This window comes from Rhynchophorus ferrugineus, unplaced genomic scaffold, assembly GCF_030347505.1.
Source record: "Rhynchophorus ferrugineus isolate W39M unplaced genomic scaffold, kcgeb_rfMv2 rfM3, whole genome shotgun sequence".
Lineage (NCBI taxonomy): Eukaryota > Metazoa > Arthropoda > Insecta > Coleoptera > Curculionidae > Rhynchophorus > Rhynchophorus ferrugineus.
Window position 1 is genome coordinate 33,770,408 of NW_027472582.1, and position 23,127 is coordinate 33,793,534.

At 31.7% G+C, this 23,127-nt stretch overlaps 2 protein-coding genes and 2 long non-coding RNA genes across 5 annotated transcripts; 1 reads left to right on the forward strand and 3 right to left on the reverse strand.

Annotated features, from left to right (window-relative positions):
* Nucleotides 1–2,876: 2,876 nt before the first annotated feature.
* Nucleotides 2,877–5,074, reverse strand: LOC143193106 (uncharacterized). Its single transcript, XR_013004945.1, has 2 exons — nt 4,081–5,074; nt 2,877–3,020 (listed from the first exon to the last, which is right to left on the reverse strand). It is a non-coding gene; the product is annotated as an uncharacterized LOC143193106 (long non-coding RNA).
* Nucleotides 5,075–6,332: 1,258 nt separating this feature from the next.
* Nucleotides 6,333–9,118, reverse strand: LOC143193107 (uncharacterized). The gene is made up of 5 exons (XM_076399067.1): nt 8,991–9,118; nt 8,852–8,920; nt 8,319–8,744; nt 6,893–6,949; nt 6,333–6,824 (listed from the first exon to the last, which is right to left on the reverse strand). Exons 1-5 carry the CDS (start codon nt 9,037–9,039, stop codon nt 6,592–6,594), a joined length of 834 nt encoding a protein of 277 aa, XP_076255182.1. The 5' UTR covers nt 9,040–9,118; the 3' UTR covers nt 6,333–6,591.
* Nucleotides 9,119–12,509: 3,391 nt separating this feature from the next.
* LOC143193339 (uncharacterized) lies at nt 12,510–14,699 on the reverse strand. Its single transcript, XR_013004988.1, has 3 exons — nt 14,567–14,699; nt 13,628–13,763; nt 12,510–13,571 (listed from the first exon to the last, which is right to left on the reverse strand). It is a non-coding gene; the product is annotated as an uncharacterized LOC143193339 (long non-coding RNA).
* A 1,344-nt stretch (nt 14,700–16,043) lies between these two features.
* On the forward strand, nt 16,044–22,845 carry LOC143193108 (uncharacterized). 2 transcript variants are annotated; one of them, XM_076399070.1, is made up of 6 exons: nt 16,044–16,127; nt 16,181–16,215; nt 18,186–18,494; nt 21,103–21,351; nt 22,407–22,595; nt 22,648–22,845. In XM_076399070.1, exons 2-6 carry the CDS (start codon nt 16,209–16,211, stop codon nt 22,707–22,709), a joined length of 816 nt encoding a protein of 271 aa, XP_076255185.1. In that variant the 5' UTR covers nt 16,044–16,127; nt 16,181–16,208; the 3' UTR covers nt 22,710–22,845. The 2 variants fall into 2 exon arrangements, with proteins under 2 accessions (XP_076255185.1, XP_076255183.1); XM_076399068.1 differs by having other exon boundaries at nt 16,059–16,215.
* The last annotated feature ends 282 nt before the right edge of the window (nt 22,846–23,127 follow it).

Here is a 23,127-nt window from a genome sequence, read left to right on the forward strand (position 1 = left end):
GCCAACCATAAGAAATTGACTAAGTATGATACGTTCCCAAGAGATTTAAATCATAATTGCTAACAGTATTATTAACAGTAAGGATTTCTAACAAAAAATTTGAACCGGCTTCAAAAAATATATTTATTTTCTCACTAAAACTCACTAAAAAGTAAAAAATAATCAAACTTAGATCTTTAACACAAAAAAAAAACGTTTTAAAATAAAATATGTACATAGTAATCATTCTCATAACTAAATAAAAATAATAAACAAAAACCTTATTTAACCTCGTTTGCTACACGTATTTTATATTCTACTACATACATACAATTTAGCTTAATACCCACCTAAACATATTTATCTATTTACATTATTATTTTAACTACTACCAATGATACTTACATTTATTACCATTTACTTACTATGCCTACGATGGTTACCTTTAGGACCTGATCAAATTGAAATGTATTGAAAGTACAAGAACCAAAACTAATTGAAAATCTCCAAAAAATTTTTTCTAGTCTACCTGTATTTTAAGACTGTCGCAGTACAACAAAGTGACACACAGAAAATGAAAGACAAAGTTAGCTAAACGTAACAGAAGAGGCTAAATTAGATGCAACAAATAATATGTGCAGTGTCGCACACTGTTAGAATATATGAATAAAACAATTTTTAAAAGTAATTTCCGAAATATATTTTACTAAGGAAAGTTACGTAAAGATATTACGTATACGAGACATTAAAAAGCAACATTTGTAAAATTCCATAGAAAATATAAGGAGTAAAAAGTTATTAAGTTATATAGTTAAAATATACGACCTACCTGAACATACACTAGAAAAAGAGAACTAAGTAAGATGACATGCACTGGAAAAAGATAAATGGAGATAGCAATTCACTAGCAACACTGTTCGCTCATATTTCACAAATTAAACTAACAACCATTTATCTTTCATGTTTAATTAGATTTTCACATCTAACAACGTATTTGTTGAGTTTGAAAGGCATCTTAATAATTTTGGAAATTACTTATAATATAGAATATAATATACTTAAGTACTTATATAACAGAATCTGTAGGACTAGTTGCTTCTTTATTAATATGTCACAAATTCGCATTCTGCTCTAAATATGGGCTATAGTCGAATACGAAGATATATCTGTTAGTTTATATGACGTCAACTAGCATAAAATATTCATTTGGGGGAGACTTGACTCAAGCAGCAGATTTAGGAATTTAGATGGGGGGTTAACTTTTGTCACCAGTAAAACTAGGTAGATAAACGCTAAAACAAATCTTGTCATGGGCGACTTTTGAAACTTTTAGACTTCTGGATTCATTAGTGTATGGTGTATTAATTGGGGTTAATGTCTTGTTGGCGATGATATTTGGCACCATGTTAAAATGCACTCGAAAAGAAACTTGTTTAAAAATGTTTATATTAACAGTAATGTATAGTTTCAATTACTATTATATTATAAACTCAATTTGTCAAAAAAAATTATCAAAGGCATTTTGGTATTTTCATACTTTCATACCAAATTCATAATATCAAATAACTATTAATTCAATTTTTAAAACTCATCAGAAATCATTCAATACAAAAAACATTTTTTTTCGTTATATTTTATAGTCAACTTTTTTTACTAACTAGGGCTTATCTGGGCTGAACCTACTGTTCACGATTTCAGCATTAATCCTTCCAACCAGCGAGTGGTCTCAACTTAAGGACCATCCTAGAAGACATCGGGTCTTACACAGCTTGGTTAAAGGCGTGACTGGAAAAATTTTTCTTCTTGGATTTTGTACTCTTGCCTTATGGACAATCACAAACACAAATAAACCACCATGGCCCAGCAGAATTTGGTCCTGCGACTATCGCAGCCCTCAATTACTGCACTGCATCAATTACTGCTATAACCAAACCGGCAAGCAATTTTACTTTCACATTTTTAAGCTGCAGGTATGCCCAATGGTCTATTCTACTAGAATTTGGATAGTAACTTGCGGCTGAGGAGGTACGGTCACCAATATTGAAGAACTTAGAAAACCATTCCATGGCCGGAATATCCAGAACGAGTTACTACTGATGGACTATCACTTTGTCGTTTTCTTCAGGATAGAGGTGTTGCGTCCTGCTACTGGTATGTCAAAAGTAATTCGATCACAACCGCACAGTGATATTCAAGTTGTATATATAACAATTTATATTATAAGCTTTCGTTTAAATTAAAATACGAATAAATCTTCAGTATTGCTAGTACTTCTGCAGATCTAACAACTCGCCACTTCTTCTAATATGCTTGCATATATTCTGATCAGCAATACTTGCGAAAATGCGAAGTATCAATGTAAAGAACTGTTTAATAGTTTTGACATTCTTCTACATAAATTAACAGTGTTACATTTATTATTATTGCATTATTTATTGTTTACAGAAGCTAACCATGAAACTCTCAACATTACATTTTCTATATTCTACAGCTATTATTATTTAAAGAAATTTGCTGCTGAAACCCATCAATATTCCAGTTGCCGGTTCTGGTATTAATGATTTAAAGTGGTAATTATGACATCGCAGATAAACAATAGTCTGCAACACTAAAAAAAATGATAAATTAAAATACTTAAAGGGCGAAAACCCAGCTCAACATAGATGATTACATGAGATGGGAAAGATCTAAGAGAAAGGAAAATGACTAAGGCACGAATTGATTGAAAATGTTATTTTGGACCGTTTCAAGCAAAAAATAAGAATTTTCTGTGGCATATTGTGAATGGCAATTAAAAGTAGATCAAGTGTCCAAAGGTAAAAGGTTGTGGGTTAGTCCAAGAAATCCATAAATCTTGCTATGCATATAGTGGGATCAGATTAAATTAAATGAAACAGTTGCTGTTGATCATAAAGTAATATATAGAGTGTTAACTTAATACAAATAATTTCAGAATTGTTTTGCGTGGTCTCAGCAGGAAGGCACAGAGGACGTAATTTCGTTGCTTTTCATTGGTAAGTTTAAATTATCATTACAGGCACCTGTAAAGAAAATATTTTATTAAGAAAACATTTCATTAGTTCAGGAAAATATGCATCACGTGACCAACCTCTGACTTCATATTCTACTGACCAATTAAATTTAAAATAAAACCCAAATGTAATTTTTATAAACAACTTATTAAAATTAAATTCTATATAAATACAAATATTATAAAATATCAGAAAGCTAAAATATAAGTATATAATGCATATATATAAATAAAAAGTAATGAAATATAATTATACAAATAAAACATAATTAACCGTGAATATAAAAAAGGCTGCAATCTAATTGAAAACACATGTGACGTTATCTCCTGACGTGCTTTTTCTCTCTTTCATATTTCTTTAGTGCTATCAATTTAAATAAGGTGTATTAAAATTTATATCTTTTTGATCCCTCATAGTAAAAGCAGAGCAGCTGAAAGTCAGTGTCTGTTAATATTTTAGTTACTTGTTCAACACATTGTGAAAATTGTGGAACGGGCAATTAAAACGGTTAAATTGTATGATATACGTCAGAATGGAGAAAACAGACAAAAAAGTAATATTTTAAAGCACAGCAACAAAAAATTACAATGTATGATATGTATCAAAATTACTGATGTGCTCTTATTGTGGTGATATTAAGGAGTTAAAGAGACAGCTTAAGAATGTATTAACAATATAATAAAACAAGCATGATAATCTTTTGTCTATAAAATCAAGCTCATCTTGCTGGTCTGAGCTATCAGAAAAGGGTATGAAACTATTAACATTTATATTTAATGATATGCTACTAATTAATTACTTCCCTAGCATATGGAAAGTAGCTAAAATACTAATGATTCTTAAACCAGTAAAAATATCAAAAGATGTGACTCCTACCGGCCTATAAGTTTATTACCGATAATCTCAAAAGTTTTCGAGAAACTATACATCAAGAAGCTAAACTTTATAATATAAAAAAGAAAAATTATTCCAGAACATCAGTTTACTGATCAGTCATCAGTTTGTGTTTCGCAATAAGAATGGGACTATAGAACAAGTGCATAGACTTGTAAACAAAATAAACACTGACCTAAATGCCAAAAGATATTGTTCGGCTGCTTCTAGATATACCTCAGGCTTTTGACAAAGTATGGCATACGGGCTTGCAGGGTAAACTAAAGAAACTTCTCCCTTATCCGGACTTTCAGTTACTAAAATCGTATCTCAGTGATAGAAATTTTATTGTAAATCCAGGCGATGGACATAGCGAATTAAATCTCATATATTCAGGAGTTCCGCAAGGTAGTTTACTGGGTCCAGTATCGTATCTTCTGTATACGGCTGACCTGCCCACCACAAAAATAACTACTGTGGCAACATTCGCAGACGACACAGCAATCTTGGCATCCCATGAAGATCCAGTCACAGCATCGATAAACCTACAGAACCACCTGGATCAAATACAATTATGGTTGAAGACATGGCGCATTAAAATCAATGAAACAAAATCCACCCATGTAACGTTTACCCTGCGTAGAAGAACACGTCCACCGGTGAATATCAATCATCGTCAACTCCCCCAAGCAGAGCAAGTTGAATATCTTGGTTTGCACTTAGATCGACGTCTAACCTGGAAGAAGCACATACTCTGTAAACGAAAACAACTTAGACTGAAATGATATCAAATGTATTGGCTCATCGGGGGCAAATCCAAGTTATCATTAGATAACAAGGTATTGCTGTGTGAGTCTATACTCAAGCCTATTTGGTCATATGGAATCCAACATGGGGTACCGCTAGCAAATCTAATATATCCATCATTCAACGGTTCCAAAATAAAGTGTTACGTGACATTATTGATGCTCCGTGCTATATTTCAAATAAAGTGATACAACGCCATATTCCTCTAGAACCAATAACGAGTGTAATTCAACGTTTGCGTGAAGTACTTCAAAAGAGTGTCAGTGCATCCCAATGTACTCGCTAATCAGCTAAATATGCGACGTGATAGTGAAGTGCGTAGACTAAAACGTTTAACACCACCTGATCTGATTACTGGACAGATATGTAGACTTTAGAATAGTCTTTAGAATAAGACTAATTAATTAAGATAATATTTTGTACAGAAGATCGCTTAATGAAGTGATTTTCTGCATGCCATGTAAATATAATATAGACATAAGAAATACTTATTGCCTATAGGGCAGATTGTGGAATCACAAAGAGTAAAAAGAAAACTTGCTGGTCTACAAATTGTATTATTTTATTTTATATTAATGTATTTTTTTAACATCCCTGTTGAAAAGGTTATCTCGGTTAAGGAGCCTTAAGCCAAAATATTAATTATAAGTATCTTAACTAACATATATTTGTTTCAAGTAAATAAACCCCTTCAAAACAATTAAGTTTTTAATTGATTGCACTTTACAAACAACATTTTACAGGATAACCAAAACTTTTGATGAAGTATATTCACATTTACCTTGAATATAATTTTACACATTGACATTTGACACATTTTAGTTTTAAAGTGTGGGTAACATTTTCATGATTCCTTCTGTTGTATTCCTGTAAATAACAATATATATCAACACAAATGAACACAAAAATTCTATACGTACCAATGCTATGTCACACACACATCCTTAATCTAGCTAACTTGGATTGTTTCTTCCAAGGAAAATGACGTATTGTTTTTTATTTCCGCACATACACTGGTTTTACAACACTTTTGAGAATGAAGATACATTATAAACAAATAATAAAAATGCTAACCGTACTTTATGTCAGACACACAGAAATGGCGTTATAAACAAACTGAAATAAACAATCCCGTTGTAGAAATGAACTAATCAAATGCCTTTGTAGGCCAATTCAAATCACTTTTATTTGAATCAATTTGTCTCAGAGCCAGCATTAATTGGACCACGCAAAACATTTCCTCGATTTTGCCTATTTAAATAAACCCATTATATATACTATATGCTGATGATGTCTGCAGATCATTTTAACGAAAAATTTTAACGATGTATTGTAAAAAAACAGCAATAGCGAATAACAGAGGTAAAGTTATCCTATCGCATGACAACGCTCAGCTAAGCTCAGCAACAACGTTGTAAGAGTTGTAAAGGATATACTAATGCAGCTAGAATTATGCCGCAACCAGTATACTCACCAGACATAGTAACTACTAATAACCAGTTGTTAAGATAATTTGGCTGAAACTCGTTTCGAAATCCTGAAGGAGTGCGAAATGGATCGATTGAATCGCTGCTAAACCAAAAACTTCTCATCATGAACAAAAATAATGAGGCATAAAAGGATTAAAGATAAATAAAACTATTTCATTTTTCTTTGTAATGTTTAGTCCCCGCAAAAGTTTGTACAAAAAATTAAATGGTATGCACTTATTTTTAAATTACATTATTGTTAAGAAGAAATCATAAACCTGTATCCGTTCGCCATATTTGTCATAGAATTAATTGATTTGTTGTTAAACTAACACGAGAATTGTGGGTCATTATGTTGTAAATTAAATTAGATTTGTGTTTGCTTCAAGTGTAAATTTACCAATAAATCTCGACTTTATTATCACAGTTACTTAGTGATTTTCTTTATGGATATGATCTTCATGAACTCTCTTCTGGTGATGTTTCTTCACGTCATGGTACCTGTTTTGGTGTGCCTCATGATGAATGTGATGATCTCTGTTCTGATGATGCTTTTCCTGGTGATGTTTCTCTGAGTGATGCTTATCCTGGTGGTGTTTTTCAGCATGGTGTTTCTCTTGATGGTGTTTCTCTTGATGATGTTTCTGACTGTGTCTATCATGCTCTACATTAATTAAAACATATTTAATTCAATATAGAATATTCTACCGTTTTCATTAAAAAATAACTCACCCTTTAAATGCCTATTGGTTTCGTGGGAGTATTTGTGGGATTCATGATGAACACGATCTAAAATTTAATAAATACATCAAGAATGAAGCTATAGTGGCTTCTTAACAATAAACTTAATTTGCCTTTATTAATTAGATATCTAATAATAATACGATACTACTGTTATAATCACTGTCATCAAAACCTATCAACCATCACACATAAACGCTTGTTTTTGCTGTAGATGCAAAGTGAAAGTATCAAAAGTGAAGTATAGTTTAACATTATCATAATGAAGACAATCGAAAAAAAAACGCTTTTATAAGTCCATTAAAATTACCATATCTAAGTCATATTAAACCTTAATATTATTCTGATACTATTTTGAACGCAGATCATTGAAACAAATATATTATGGAAGCGAATAATATCCAGACGGTTGATTTTTACAAAATGTCAAGAAGTTGTACCATTTTGGGTCAATTGAACGCAAGTAATTGCAAAAAAACTACTTCATAGAAGAAAATATTATTTGACATTCAAGTCGGTGTTCACCAAGGAGATATAATCTCTTCACTGTTTTTCAAGATAGTACTGAATTTAATAAGATGAAAAGTTTTTAAAAACAGACATTGGGTCTATTACTATAGCTTCAGTAAGATTGAGGTATTTCAAATTCGGTGCTTACAGCATATTTTACATGTTTCTCTCCGAGATCATGTTCGTTTATCATGTACGTACACTGTGTGTATAATTGAAGAACAAGTTCAAAGGCGCAGATTACAATGGTTTGGACATCTAATAATAGGTGAACGGATTTCTCACAATTTTCTGAGGTGAAATCGACCCTTTTAGTGGAAGACCTCAGCGAATAGCTCAATGGATGATCACATGGATCAAGATATTCCAAGGAGATGTGAGAAATATGAAGCTGTGGCCGATCGCTAACTTTGGCGAGATTTAGTGAAGAATATTCTGTTCTGCAGCACCAACATTCATATGTAGGGCTGATGCGTCCAACTAATCCGACAAATATCTCTTCAATTTGTTTACCACTCTTACACTTACAAACTTTTTTGTGGAAAACAATATTTATCAAACGAAAAGGTAATAACTGCCAGAGAGACTGCCGAGCATCTCGAAAAATAAAAAATCTTTGGTATAAATGTGTTGGAATTAAAACAAATTACCGAAAAAATGAAATAAATTTTGTAAATAAAAAATACGCTTTCTATCTCCATTCGCTGAACTTTCCGTTTGATTTCTACAGACTTTAAATAACCTAATAAATTATAATATTGGTGGAAGCAATAAACTAACATAATAAAATGAATTAAATATAATGAAATTAAATTTATAAAACAACGTTTATTCTGAGATTGTCTGTGATCTAATATAATAAAAACAAAACTTATAAATGTAATGGATATTAATCATCGATACTTACTCTGTGGTCCAGCTTTAAATACACGCGCTTCTGTGCAAGTACAACTGCAAGTAGTTGGTCTTGGAGTAGTAGTAGTTGTTTGAGTGGTTGTGGTAACAGTAGTTGTGGTAGTTTCAGGGGTAGTAGTTGGTGTTGTAGTCGGTTCAGGGGTAGTAGTTGGTGTTGTAGGTTCAGGGGTAGTAGTTGGTGTTGTAGGTTCAGGGGTAGTAGTTGGTGTTGTAGTGGGTTCAGGGGTAGTAGTTGGTGTTGTAGTGGGTTCAGGGGTAGTAGTTGGTGTTGTAGTAGGTTCAGGGGTAGTAGTTGGTGTTGTAGTAGGTTCAGGGGTAGTTGTAGGTGTAGTTTCAGAAACGATTGGTGTTGTAGTCTCAGAACTGGACGTTGACGATTCAGTACTTGTTACAGAACTTGAAGTAGATGAACTACTACCTAAAATTACACGTATTCAATTAAATTATTCTATTGCGATTAAACCAACTTGGCGTTATTGCAATTACGGTTTATGATAGTAAAGTATTAAAATGATATTCACTTACATATCCACTCGCATTGAGCGGATGCTGAAGCCGCTTTATAATGAAAAGGTCTCAAATGATGGGCCGCATCTAAAAACATAAACATGTATGTACATATTATGTATCTAGTTTAAAGCTTATAAGCACAAAATTAACTTACCACCAAACGCTGCTAACAACAAAATACAGAGAAGAGAGAATTTACCCATTTTTTGCGGTTTTCTTTAGCTAACAAGTGAATGTTAGCTAACTATGGCACTGCTATTTATTTGGTGAAGCTGACTATTTATAGGCGAAAGTATTCAATAAAGAATTTAAAATACTCAAATAGTTATAATAGTTTTTAAAATATTTTAGAAATAGATAAACAAACAAAATTATTTTAATTATTTTTGTGGAATTTAAACTCGGTTTAAACGTAATATGCTTTCATTTTGTATAGAACAGTTTATCCACTTACCTATACAGTTATTATTTGTACTGCAACATCAGCATGTTGAATTATTCACCGATGAATAGCTTAAACCTGGTTTTAAATTACCTAGTCACTGATTTAAAATGAAATTCGAACCAGCTTTAGACAAACCATACATTTTTAGATAAATTCAGTAAAATACTCTCTAGCGATTCTTTTTGTTTTGAAGTTTGAAACATATAAAAACAATAAAAACTTACTCAAAGGCGTCCATGCATTTTAACAAAAACAATTAACTTTTTATTTTATGCGTTTGGTCTTTAACCAATCTGGTGTAATGTCTCAACTCTAAGCTATTATTGTTCAGGCTTAATTCAAACTTCAAAAAACAATATTGCAAAATTTCATGCCATCATCGAGCAATGAATTTTTCATTTAATGTTTATTCCTTTTGTGAGAATATATCTATCTAAGTCTTATTATCCATAACTACTATCACCTTATTCACTCATTAAAATATCAAATATGTTTCTCGTCTTTCCTATTATTTCTTAAAATTTTTATAATTTCTGTTTGGAGCTGCTTTGGCCGGTTTATCTACACTACTACTTTATTGGGAGATATATTCTAACGGTTTGAAACTGATACAACAATAGTTTCATAAGCCACTAAGAAGAATTTAAGTATTGCTACCAACTTTGACGAGTTTATTAAGACACAATTATTATTCTATTAATTTTTCTTTCACGGATATGTAAGTTCTTATTACAGTTCTTTAACATGAGCATACTTCCACCTAAAATATGGATAGGGTAATACAATATAATATAGTACAATATGCAACAAAAATGAATCTACAATAATGATTCATTAATAATGATGCATGATTCATTGCGAATTAAGTAGTAAGTAGTGAAAAGTAAAATAAAATTGTTAATAAATATACTATCATAGATATTATCAGCAAAACAAGCATTATCTTAAGTGATTGCTTCTATTTTAATCAGCGATATCTATTGGTGAAAATGTGATGTATAAATGTAAACAACTGTTAAACAACCTAACCAATCCAATCAATTAAATCTAATATTTTTTGCGGCTTCTCTAAATAAAATATTTTTTATATTTAATATCATTTAGTTACTAGTCTGTTACCGAAACTCATCAAACATTTTTAGAAATGTATGGCGATGCTCCTCCATCATATTCCAATTGTTAGTTTTACCTTCAAAGTTTTGAAATAAAGTGATTTAAAATTAGTAATGTTAATGTTAATGAAAAAAAAAACAGCCTAAAGAGCCAGAAAAATTCGAAGACTTGAAAACATTTCTGGACTTACTGGATGAAAGCTCAATTCAAAGTCTCAAAAAATTTTTATTATAGAATATAGAATTGTTTGATGGTTAATCGAATGGTTACCACATCCACACAAATTGAATGAAGATATAATTTCAAACCGCTTCACAACCGAACCAATCACAATTTTATGACACGCCAGTCAAAAAGGAGTTTTCTACGGCGGTTTGAAACTGGACGACGTATTGTTACAACAAAAAATAGCAATAGCGAGTAACAGACGCAAAGCCACCGTCCTACATGGTAAGGCTCGACCACATATTTCAAGAGTTGTGAAAGATATAGTCTATACAAAATAGCAGTGAACTCACATCTCAATTTATGACATTATCACTTTGCAATATTGCCGCGTTTAACTTTGGCCTTCAGTTTATTTTAGCACTGATATATAACAACATTCTAATATAAATGAAATAATGAAACAAAAATAAATAGTAATAAAATATCATTTACTTTAACATTATAGCATATCTAATGTATATATTACCGAAGGACTTAAACTACTGTTAAGTAAATAGCCGCAATAGTTTGTAGGTTAGAGTTATTTTATTATATATATATATATATATATATATATATATATATATATATATATATATATATATATAATAAAATAACAATATATAACAATTGTACATTCAAGTAATGCATTTTATTTTGATTAGTGAGCATATTTACCTTTTTATGTTTAATTCTTCTTTTCTCGTTGCTGCGTTTTCTTGTCAAATCATTCTGATACGACTATATGTCTCCTCTATTTCTTCACTGCATTTTCCCTAATGCATTTGCCATATCTGCAAAACAGTTGGTACGCATTCTCTTTTCGTATATTTTGACAATATGCTCATATATATTCTAAGCAATTACAGACATAATAGGTCAATTGAAAAGTCACACATAGATGGCACTACTAGAATTAAATCTATATGTTTTTAGTTAGCCCTAACCCTCAAAGGATGCGTGTATACATTTGACAGCTGTCGGACCATTAGTTTATGAATTATAGCATTTTGAGTGAAACAACTTTTAGTATTATATTATAAACAAAAAAAATGTAATTTCACGTGTTGATAAAGTATTGCTTTTTGAAGGGAAAAATACAGTTAAAGTAAAAACTTGGCTTGATGCCGAGTTTCCGGACACTGCCCCAGGAAAATCAACCATCAAGGATTGGTAAGTTTAGAAATGATGAAATGATCACCGAAGACAGTGAACGCAGTAGACGCCCAAAAGAGGTTGTTACCGACGAAAACATTAAAAAAATCCACAAAATCATCATAAAGCATTTGAAATAGCAGACATTATAAAGATATCAACTGAACGTGTACATCATATCATTCACGAATATTTGATTATGAGAAAGCTCTGTGCAAAATGAGGTGGTTCCTCATACACCATATATTCTCCAGATATGGCCCCCAGCGACTATTTCCTGTTCTCAAATCTGAAAAGAATGCTCGCTGGGAAGAAATTTTCGTCGAATGAAGAGGTGATCGACGAAACTGAGGCTTATTTTGAAGGAAAGGACAAATCGTACTACAAAAATGGTAACGAAAAGTTGGGGGTCGCTATAATCAGTATATCATTCTTTAAGGGAATTATGTTGAACAAAAAAAACTAATTTTGCCAAAAGAATGTGTTTTACTATGGTAGGCCGGGGACTTTTCAATTGACCTGTTATTTATGGACACACATCTTTCACACTCTATTTAAATCCTGTGTCTCCTAACAGTGTTTCTAACAGTGTAACTAAGTTTCCTATGGATACTTATTATATTAACAGTTATCTCTGAAATAATTGTATTAAGTTATGTTTATATTGACCTACTCATTGTTTTTAAACATAATAAACCTAACATCAATGTATGTAACATCAAAATTATATTGTTTTTCTTTTTGTGAGAGATTTAATCATAGTGCTAATGTCCACTGGATATTAACAGTGAAGCTGCAACATAAAATATTTTCAACAAAAACCCCAGCGACTTAATATTTAATAGCATCAATACTTATCTCTGTAACGCATTTTATTGGTAAGAACGGGCTCCCATTACCTCATTCCTGTTCGAAGTCATTAATTAAAGACATAATCTGTTTCTCACTGTCTATCTTCGGTTCGGGCTTTGGCATTTTCAACCAAAGTAATAATAAACAGGAAGTTGAAATTCATCAAAACAAGCAAAGCACTAAAACAACGTTTGCCGGTTTATAACCTGTAGTTATTATAATGTTTTGAAGAATTTTGCAGACGTTTGACAAACAAACAACTTTTCTAGGCTGATTCGGTTATATGTTCGAACTTATCAGATATCGTTGTATCTCTTTTTAACTAGAATAAAATGAAAAGGAAAATATTGTCTGATCTTAAAACGAATTTACAAACTGTAATAGGCGATACATTATACATCTTGATGACGTCAGTTCACTGCCAGCTTGGATAAACTATACACCGTTACAGCTTAAATGGGAAGTTCTACCACACATAGCGCTTTTGAACGATGTAGTAGGACTAACAACGAAATTTGCCTGGTGATTTTTGATATTTCTTGAGTCAAAATGATATTTCTTACTTTAATAATGTATAAATCACACTCACTGATCTATAAATTTGCTAAGAATGTTTTCTCTTGCTATCTATATTGACACATTAGCAATATTAAAATAATCTATTTACAATTAAAGGTAATAAACGAATTAACATGATATTCGAACCCGGGAAAAATCTCCATTGACTTCAATATACTTGCTCTGGCGTTTCTGCAACTTCCTTCCTCCATTCCTTTCTCAGAATGAGAGTGTAATAAAGCACTTTTAATTTCTCCATTTAATGCAAAGCATTACCATTAATAAATGCCTCCAAGTTTGGTAACAGTTTAAAGTCAACACATGTAGACGGAAGAGTCAAATCAGAAGAATAGGAAAACAAGTAGCAGAATGTTTCCATCGCGAAAACACACTTGTGTATAGGTCCTGGTGAAAGATTATGTTTTTCATTTTCAAGCCAGGCTGATTGAAACAATGTTCACCTGCAATTATTCTGACTTTTTGAAGGTAATTCTTCAACGGTAAACCATTTGCTTCCACCGACCCACTTTGGCTCCTGCTTCGTGTCTGTTTTTGTCAACTTTTGTCAGCTTCGATTAAATTTCCTTAGGGGCTAATCTAAAACGAAGAATTTTATGACCGCACGATATTCAAACTTATTTTTTATAACATCTTTATTAGATACGCTTAGTACAGCCTTAATTATAAATTAATTTATTACTACATTTCATTTGTACTTGAATTAATTCACAAGCAAGACGAGTGCGAGAAAATATATCAATATGTATACCTCAATTATAAAATTATAATAACTTATAGCTATAGTTTACACTAAAGTTATACACTTTATATGAGACATCCTGCGCGCGATTTACTAATCTTCTTTCGTGTTTCAAGGCGAAATCTTGGATAACTTCGCAAATCCATTTGATTTCTAGGTCATCGTGCAGTTCTTCGTTGGTTACGTAGCGATAAGCATTGGTAATCAATCGAAGAACCTTGTTTTTACAGCGTTGGATTCAAATCGACTGAATTTTTAGTGCAAACCCATATTTGCACCCCATAGGTCCAAATTGGCTTTATGATTGTCTTATAAATCAACCTCTTTGATTTTAGATCGAGCTGAGCGTATCTTCTGACTAACCAGTATAGTTGTTTTATTTTGGTTCTAATGTGTTTTGCTTTTTGTGTAACATGATGTTTCCAATTTAATCAACCGTCAAAATGGATTCCAAGGTATTTAGCTGATATTCAAAATTAATTTAACTTATTTTATATTTTAACGGAAGACGAAGAAGAGCTTTGTTGATGACTTTTTTAAAGCTGAGGAAAAATATGTTGTATAAGTATGTATAAACTAACAACAAAATAACGCATAATATTGTAAAAAGTAAAAACAAACCATAATTCTTTGATATTACCATAAAGCATAACATCGTTGTTGAGCACCAGTTACTATACCCTCACAATTAATTTCCAACTTTACAATCTTCACAACCCAATGTTGGAAAAGTATTGTAAAATGAATCTGAATGAAATGAATTTACTATATTTAACAATTCTATTGCTAGCCTTTAACATATTAAAACATTTTTCAAATAATATGATATGATAATATGATTCATTAAGTTTATTATATAACTAAATTAAATTATTATATAACTAAATTATGCTTAGATATTGAAATTAACAAAATATATTGTAGATTTCCGTTGTATTCTCCAATAATATATTTCTGCAGCTGATATTAAGCATTAATTTGGTTAAAATATAAATAATATTAATTTATACTTTATGAAATTTATCTTTTGTAGCAAATAATGCTTTTGTGGGGAGTTTTAATTGGTTATTTTACAATGGAAAAAGTTATTTTGAAAGTTGTCTTATTTTAATAGAACTATATCAGGAGCAATTATGTTGAAAGTGGTTTGGACTTTTTAAATGTGTTAATGTTTATTTGCAAAACAAATAGAAACAGCCCAAAGAACCGACAAAACTCATTAATAAAAAATTGGAGAGTGCTCAATTAAATCTCATATAAAACACTTCAAAAATGATCTAAATCAATGGAATCTTAACATCTTAATTATAATAGACAAGTGCTGAATAACAAAAAATTAAATTGCCTTATGTATCGAAACCCAGTGGCATTGCTCTCAATGCGTTTTTTTTATTTTTAACTTGAAACTTCAGTGACAAAGAGAAAACAAGAAGGAAATTCGGATATCAGATTGTCACTGGTAATAGATCTGGTGTAACGATTTTAAACGTATAAACTCTTAAACAAAGCTGACAAACCGGTAACATCAATTGCAAAGCAAAATATTCACAATTCTACGCTTCTAATTAATATTTGGTAGAGTCATCAAAATTCACTCAATTAGGAAATGTTAAAACCAAATAAAAGCAAAACTATAATGTGTCTGAAAGAAAAATGGGCGCCATACTCCTGAACGACACAACAAACTATTTTAAAATACCACGCTCATCTAGGAGCCTCAAAACTTCCGAAAAAAATATTTTACACGCTCAAATTGAAAGTTCAACTCCACCTGTCATATTTTCTAGATGTTTCTCGGTCCAACTAATAGTTATTTTAATCTGGTCAGGAGTTCATGGGCTAAAAGGAATCTAAAGACAAAAGATGAAAAAAAATTATTGTTAGTGACGAACATTTTACAATTTTCATTGAAATGCCAGAGCTAAATATATATTTTCTTTCAATAAAAATATAAATTTAAAATGCATAATAATAGTTATTCATTCCCATGAAATGTCATGTGGAAGTATGTCATACTATATTATCACATTTTTTCTGTTATCATAAAACGACCTTATTCACATTTATGAATATTCAATAGCATACACGTAAAACAATTTTAATTACAAGTTTCTGAAAGGTCGCTTGTCAGTAGAAACCCGATTAGTATGTAATATTTTCATACATCTATTTATTTTCACTTTGTTTCCTGTATTAATTAAGTAAGCTTAAAAACGATCATGATTAAAGAACTAAAATTAACAATTTTATTTAGTCTTGCAGTTTTAGCTACAACAACATTAATGCCAGGTAATATTCTGAGTATATAATTAAAAAAATTGACTAAATGTTCTATCGCCAATTGATTAACACTGGGTGTCCTCGGAACGGATTATAAGTATAGTATAGCATAAGTATATATAGCTTATCTCAGCTGCAATACACTTATTCCGTCCAATATATGTATCCCATCAACACAGTAAATTTCCAAAAGGCCAGCAAAATAGCCTTCCAAGGCAACTACTACTGCTTCGTTTAATACATATTTCTTTTGTGAAAAATAAACTGGTCGTTGAAAAAATTTGTACTTCAATTCACTGATTTTAACAACGGTTTAAGGAATGAACTCTATGATATCTTAAAGAAAATTATTTATTTTTTCTTCTGTAGACCAGACTTAGCTTCACAAATGTTTGCATCAATTTGGTCCAAAAAGTTACAATAACAATTTTTTTGTTTGCTTTTTACCAATATAGAGGTAATTCACGAACAATATTCATTTTACAAAAAACTGATGTTACTAACAATACTAACATTTGTGTACTTGACATTTCTCCAGATAAAATAATAGTTTTCCATTTAGTATTATTAAGCTGTTCAACGAAAATATGCTGCTCCATCATATGCAAATTGTCGAAATTAGATTCAACGATTTAAAAGTGATGTTGGTGTTAAAGACAAAGAACAACTTAAAGGACTAAAAACTTTCGAAGACAATGAATTGCAAGACTTTTTGGATAAAACCGAGACTCAACTTTCAAATGTCCTTCATACCGCTTAGCAGGTCATGAATCAACTGTTTCCAGAGATTTATAAACAAGAGCAAAGATGCAAAAGGGAGCAAACTAAATACCACATTAATTTTGAATATATTTTCGAAACATTTCAACATAGCAATTTCATTACTTGTCGGGAAAAAAAGAAGTGTTTTCTGTGGAGTATCGTGACTGGCGAAGAAACGTAGATTTACTATGACAATTCCAAATTCAAAAAATAATTAGTCATTGCAGGACAGCCATCCACATCGACACTGAAGCGGAATATTCAAGGCCATAAAATTTTGCTGTGCATATGGTGGGATCAGCAAGGTGTATGTATAATAGTATATTACGAGCTGCTAAAACCTAACGAAACTGTACTGCAGATGTCTGCCGACATCTATTTAACAAATTGAATGACCTATTGTTAACAACTGTTGCATGACAGCGCGCATGAGAAACAACAGAAACACGTTGGAAGAGTTATGAAGAATAGACTACGACAAGTCGAAGGGAAAGTTTTGCTGCGCTCGCCAGATATAGCGAGTTCTGATTAACACTTATTCAAATCGATACAGCATTCCTTAGTGTACGGTTTCGAAAGGCAGAAGATGTGCGAAAATTAATCGATGATTGAATCGCTGAAAAACCAACATCTTTCTTACGACACGGTATCGCCATTTCATCAGACCCATGAGATAAATGGTAGAAAATGATAGAATAAGAAAAAATTAGTAGAAGAATTTTTTTTTAATATATTTTAGTCTCCTTTTACCAACTATGGGTTTATCTGGAGTGGGCCTAAAGTTTAACATGGACTGGCGAGTGACCAACTTTATAAATCATCCCAGAAGACATCCGGTCTTACCAAGCCTGGTTACTGGCGTGACTGGGATCATTTTCCTTGTAGGATTTTACACTCTTGCCTAGAACATTCACAAATATTAAACAATTACAAATATAAATTTACGCGCCAGCAGGATTCGAATCCGCGGCTATCGCAACAGAAGGAGGACCGTCCCATCGCCTTTACCACTGCGCCACCAAGGCAAGAAAAAATATTGTTTATATTCAATACATATTGTACTAACTGTTCTCAACTGTGTGTGCTTTATTGCTTTATTAAAGAGAAAAAATGATCAGAATACCTGCAAGCTCCTGATAATATAATACAACAAAACATGTATTAGTTATTTTATTAAAACTGTTCTAGATTATATATATAATATACCTATTTTATAGATAAAAATGCCCAAACAAAAGTCCACCATAAACACACAGCAAGAAAATCCGTATTACAACACAGACAGAACCCTTCAGAAAATTGTAACTTGATATGCCCTGGACAACCTCCATTATCTTTACCACCAAATTTCTTACATAACTGCACTTCTGTATCGAACACACAAACTACCACAAAAGAAACTACAACTCCTGCAGTTAGTACTACTAAACCTAATACAACAACGTCAAATAGTACATCTACAGAAGAGAGTGGAGAAGAGAGCAGTGAAGACGATACTGAGACATCAACAGCAACTACAAAATCTGGTAAGTCATTAACTGTATATTATCTATATGTTTATATAAAACAAATCTAGTTTTCCTTTAAGTTCATACTTTTATACATAACATATTTCATTAGATATGGGTATATAGTATAGAAGAAGACAACCAACTGTTGATATAGGCTTTTGGCCATTAATTATTAAATCTATATGAATTGGATCATTTCACTCCTAAACAATATTGAAACATATTCAACAAATATTTCATCGATATTGATTGCATGTCTAAGTTTGCGTAATCAGAGAGATCTGCCAAAATTTGAGCTTTAAATAGCGTTACTTTTACTTCCTGAGAATTAATGGAGAAATACCAAAGTATTGACAACTAACGAATCGCCTGCTGTTGTAAATCTTAACGGGATCGAGATAGAGCAAGTACATAAGTTATAATTATGAAAGCGATATAAATTTAAAAAGAAACTATTATTTTACTTAAAAACTAATTTATTAAAAGAATGAAGGGGCGACTTGTTGAACGGAGACACAAAGCGACACAGGGTAAAAACAGACCAACCTGGCTCACTCGTTCACCATTAAGATAGTCAAAGAAACAAATGGCCAGATAGTCTGGGTCATGTTACATAAGACATATACTGCTGAAGTAGTAAGTCAAATAACACAAGCTCCAGGAGCTTTTGCTTCTTTAAGATGATGCGTGTGGGAAGTATTACATTCAAGATAATATCCATCTTTTTCGAACGGTTATAACAGGTCAATTGAAGAGTCCCCGGCCTACCTTGGTAAAACACATTTTTTGGCAAAATTAGTTTTTTTTTAATCAACATAATTCCCTCCAAGGGTGATACACTAATTATAGCGATCCTCCAACTTTTCGATACCATTTTTGTAGTACGATTTGTCCTTTGCTTCAAAATAGGCCTCAATTTCGGCGATCACCTCTTCATTCGACAAAAATATGTTCCCAGAGAGTATTCTTTTGAGATCTGAGAACAGGAAATAGTCGCTGGGGGCCAGATCTGGAGAATACGGTGGACGAGGAAGCAATTCGACACCCAATTCATGGATTTTTGCCATCGTTTTCACTGACTTGTGACACGATACATTGTCTTGGTGAAGCAGTCCTTCAAACGGTCCAATAATATTATGTAATAGTCGCTGTTGATGATCCTTTCTTTTCCAAGGTAGTCAATAAAAATTATTCCATGCGCATTCCAAAATACAGAAGCCATAACCTTGCCAGCCGATTGTTGCGTTTTTCCACGCTTTGGAGCGGGTTCATCGTGTATAGTCCACTCGGATGACTCTGGATTGGACTTCGAAGTGAAATGATGGAGTCATGTTTCATCCATTGTCACATATCAACGCAAAAACTTGAGTTTATTACTCTTGATCATCTTCAAACACTGCTCCGAATCATCAACTCGTCGTTTTTGGTCAAAAATAAGCTCGCACGGCACCCACTTTGCACAGAGCTTTCTCATACCCAAATATTCGTGAATGATATGATGTACACGTTCGGTTGATATCTTTAGAATGTCTGCTATTTCATTCAATTTCAATTTACATTTCAGAATTATTTTGTGGATTTTTTAAATGTTTTCGTCGGTAACAACCTCTTTTGGGCGTCCACTGCGTTCACCGTCTTCGGTGCTCATTTTACCACGTCTAAACTTAGCATACCACTCCTTGATGGTTGATTTTCCTGGGGCAGTGTCCGGAAACTCGACATCAAGCCAAGTTTTTGCTTCAACTGTATTTTTTCCCTTCAAAAAGAAATAATTTATCTACACGCAAAATTCCTTTTTATCCATTTTTTTCACAATAACAAAAGTTACTTCACTCAAAATGCTATAATTCACAAACTAATGATCCGACAGCTGTCAAATTTATACACCACCTTTTGAGGGTTAGGGCTAACTTGAAGGCAAATTGTTCATGTTTCTCTACAACATCATATTAGAAATTAAAAAGAGATTTTGGGCAACTTACAAAAGAACGAACCGAAAAGAGCAAACAGGATTTCGGCCTAATTACTTTCACGTATATATTAAGCGCGGAAATTTCGCTCGTTTTGGCTCTTACTTTGGACACCCTTGCAAGCTGAATATGTCTTTTTAGCTTTCTTCAAGCTGCCATATAAATATGAAATATAAAAATTCCTTTCAACATAAAAGTGATTGAAATTACACGAAAAGTATTTAACAACATACATGTATAATGATACAAACTATTTAATGGATCTATTATTCGTTAAGGATTTTTCTATATTCATTGATACAGATATTAAGACTTCAGATACATTTTATAGTTCGCAACACGGTTTAAGCGAGTGCAAGTGTCACGTATTTGGGACCATTAGAAGAGCAGAAAGTCCCACTATACAAAATCATTCAGATGTATGATCTTATTCTTAGATGTACATCGGAGAGAAAGAAATATTAAGCTCCAAGTATTTTAAATTTATCATGTTAAAATTGTTTTTTATGTTTCAAATTTTACAAATATTCGGATATTATATTCTTTTTTATAAAATAATAACCACTAAAATATTTATGAATATAGTTTCTGTAATTTTATGAAAAAATACCAGTAAACAGATCCCACATACCACTCTATATTTTATGATTTAGGTAGCCCAACCCAATCTAGAAAACTACAGAAGCAACAAGCTAAGAAAACCAAAAAACATCACGGCAGAAAGCATTTCAGAAAAGAACGTATTTTATTAAACAAGAAAGCTAAATCCAAAATATTTAAACATCGGCAAATGCAAGGAAGGAGCCGTCTAGATGGGTGCTACGTAATTTGTTCAGATGGTAATCAACAACCGGGAATTGGCAGACCTCCAAATAAAGTCCCAAATGAAAGCGAGAATGAAGGTAATATCTTATATTACTCCTTAAGTAAAACTTGTTTATTTCACTTATACTAAGTAATATAAGAGAAAAAAGTTAATTTCTTAGCGATATATTATTAGGAACATTAAAAAAATGCAAATTACATAAATTTTTCAACGAATTTAACAATATTATAATTTTTTTATAACTTTGTGCCCCCTTCATAGCAACATAAGAATATCCTCACGGGAGCCTTGCAAGACTCGATACGATGGCTTTCAGCAAACTTAAGCATGTCGTTCAGCATTTTGAACCAAAGTTGCTGAATATGCTGTGTATGACAATGAAATACCATCCCAAATTTAACAAGGTCTTCGAGTTATGTAAAAATCTGAGACCGAGTGTTGTCAGCAACAGTATGACTTACCTAAATTACTTCCTTAAATGGATTTTCAAATCTTGGAGTATTTCGCTTAAAGTTTGTTCTGGCCCTTTCATATACCACTAACTTCGAACCAAGAACATTCTTTAAATGTTCAGGTTTAATAGCATAGTACAACACTGTAAATAATCCGTTTTGATTACGCATTGAATGCTCTAAATAGGATTAAAAAATAAGCTTTTTCATCATCATCAACAGTATACCACAGAAAACCGCGACAGTGGTTTTATGATATAATATATCTATATAATAGATTGTTAATGGATTCGTGTGATAAACTGCTTGCTTTCTATCTGGCTATTTCTGAAACCAATGCATACACCTTCCAGCTCTTAACTTATAGACTTAGGATCATCCACAAGTTCTTTACAGAGTTCGTGTCCAATAATTATTGTTTCCAATATTAATTCTGGGATGTTATTTGAGTGTAGAGGTATACTTTGTCATTGACTTCAACATCACTACTTTTTTAGCGGTTTCAAAAATGGATTTCTTAAATCAAGAGATAAAAATGACCAAATATATACACTATACAATTTTAACTGTCTGCAACCAAAAGAAAAATTAAGATGGTGGACAATATATGACACTAATATGAATTAATTGCCAGTCCTAATAAATTTTGTAATAATTATAATAATTTCAAATTATTCAGATTCGAGTTCTGAAGAAGATGACAACTATGTTCAAGGTGAAGATACGCCTATCGAAATAATATATGTACCCCAAAGAAGACAAAATAACGTAAGACCGGTTGATATATATCAAACAAATAATTATTGGAATGAAATGTGGCAACCAGAACCAGCTCCTCCATTTGGTTATGACCCATTCTTTTTCGAGGGTAACTATTCAAATATGTTTTCTTTTTTGATTAAAATAACTTAATATTCTAGAAAAGAGGAACAATATTAAAAAAATTAAAAAGAAAAATCAGGACAAAAAGAAGCCTAACTAACATACTTGAAACGAATTTAATAGTGTAAGCTCTAATTTAAGCATTCATGTATAATAAATATATTACTTATATATACATATATAATAAATATATGTTAACAAATTTTATATTTAAGTCTAAACATTGTTTTTTAGTACTTCTGTACTTGTTTTCTATAAGTGTTATTCAATACAGTTCAATACAATTATAAGTGTACAATTCAATTGCTATTGAAAGACAAAACAAATAAAAAACTCTTGTAAAAGAAAGAAAAATAAATGTTTCTTTTTACATAATCAATCATATCCTCAAAAATATCAGTTATAACTGTAATATATTACATAATTTCAAATAAAACAACGATTTCATATTCTAAAGAATTTTTAGAAAGAGATGTGATCAGACTGATAACACGAGACAGATAACGGACGTTCAAAAT

What these genes read in the sequence shown, in the direction of transcription:
- LOC143193107 (XM_076399067.1), bottom strand. Translation starts at nt 9,039, where the DNA reads ATGGGTAAATTCTCTCTTCTCTGTATTTTGTTGTTAGCAGCGTTTGGT. An exon ending in CGCTCAATGCGAGTGGATAT is followed by an intron (nt 8,745 to 8,851) that starts GTAAGTGAATAT and finishes GTGTAATTTTAG; the next exon opens with GTAGTAGTTCATCTACTTCA. An exon ending in AACCAATAGGCATTTAAAGG is followed by an intron (nt 6,825 to 6,892) that starts GTGAGTTATTTT and finishes TAATTAATGTAG; the next exon opens with AGCATGATAGACACAGTCAG.
- LOC143193108 (XM_076399068.1), top strand. Translation starts at nt 16,146, where the DNA reads ATGATTAAAGAACTAAAATTAACAATTTTATTTAGTCTTGCAGTTTTA. An exon ending in TACAACAACATTAATGCCAG is followed by an intron (nt 16,216 to 18,185) that starts GTAATATTCTGA and finishes CCTATTTTATAG; the next exon opens with ATAAAAATGCCCAAACAAAA. An exon ending in TGACCCATTCTTTTTCGAGG is followed by an intron (nt 22,596 to 22,647) that starts GTAACTATTCAA and finishes TTAATATTCTAG; the next exon opens with AAAAGAGGAACAATATTAAA.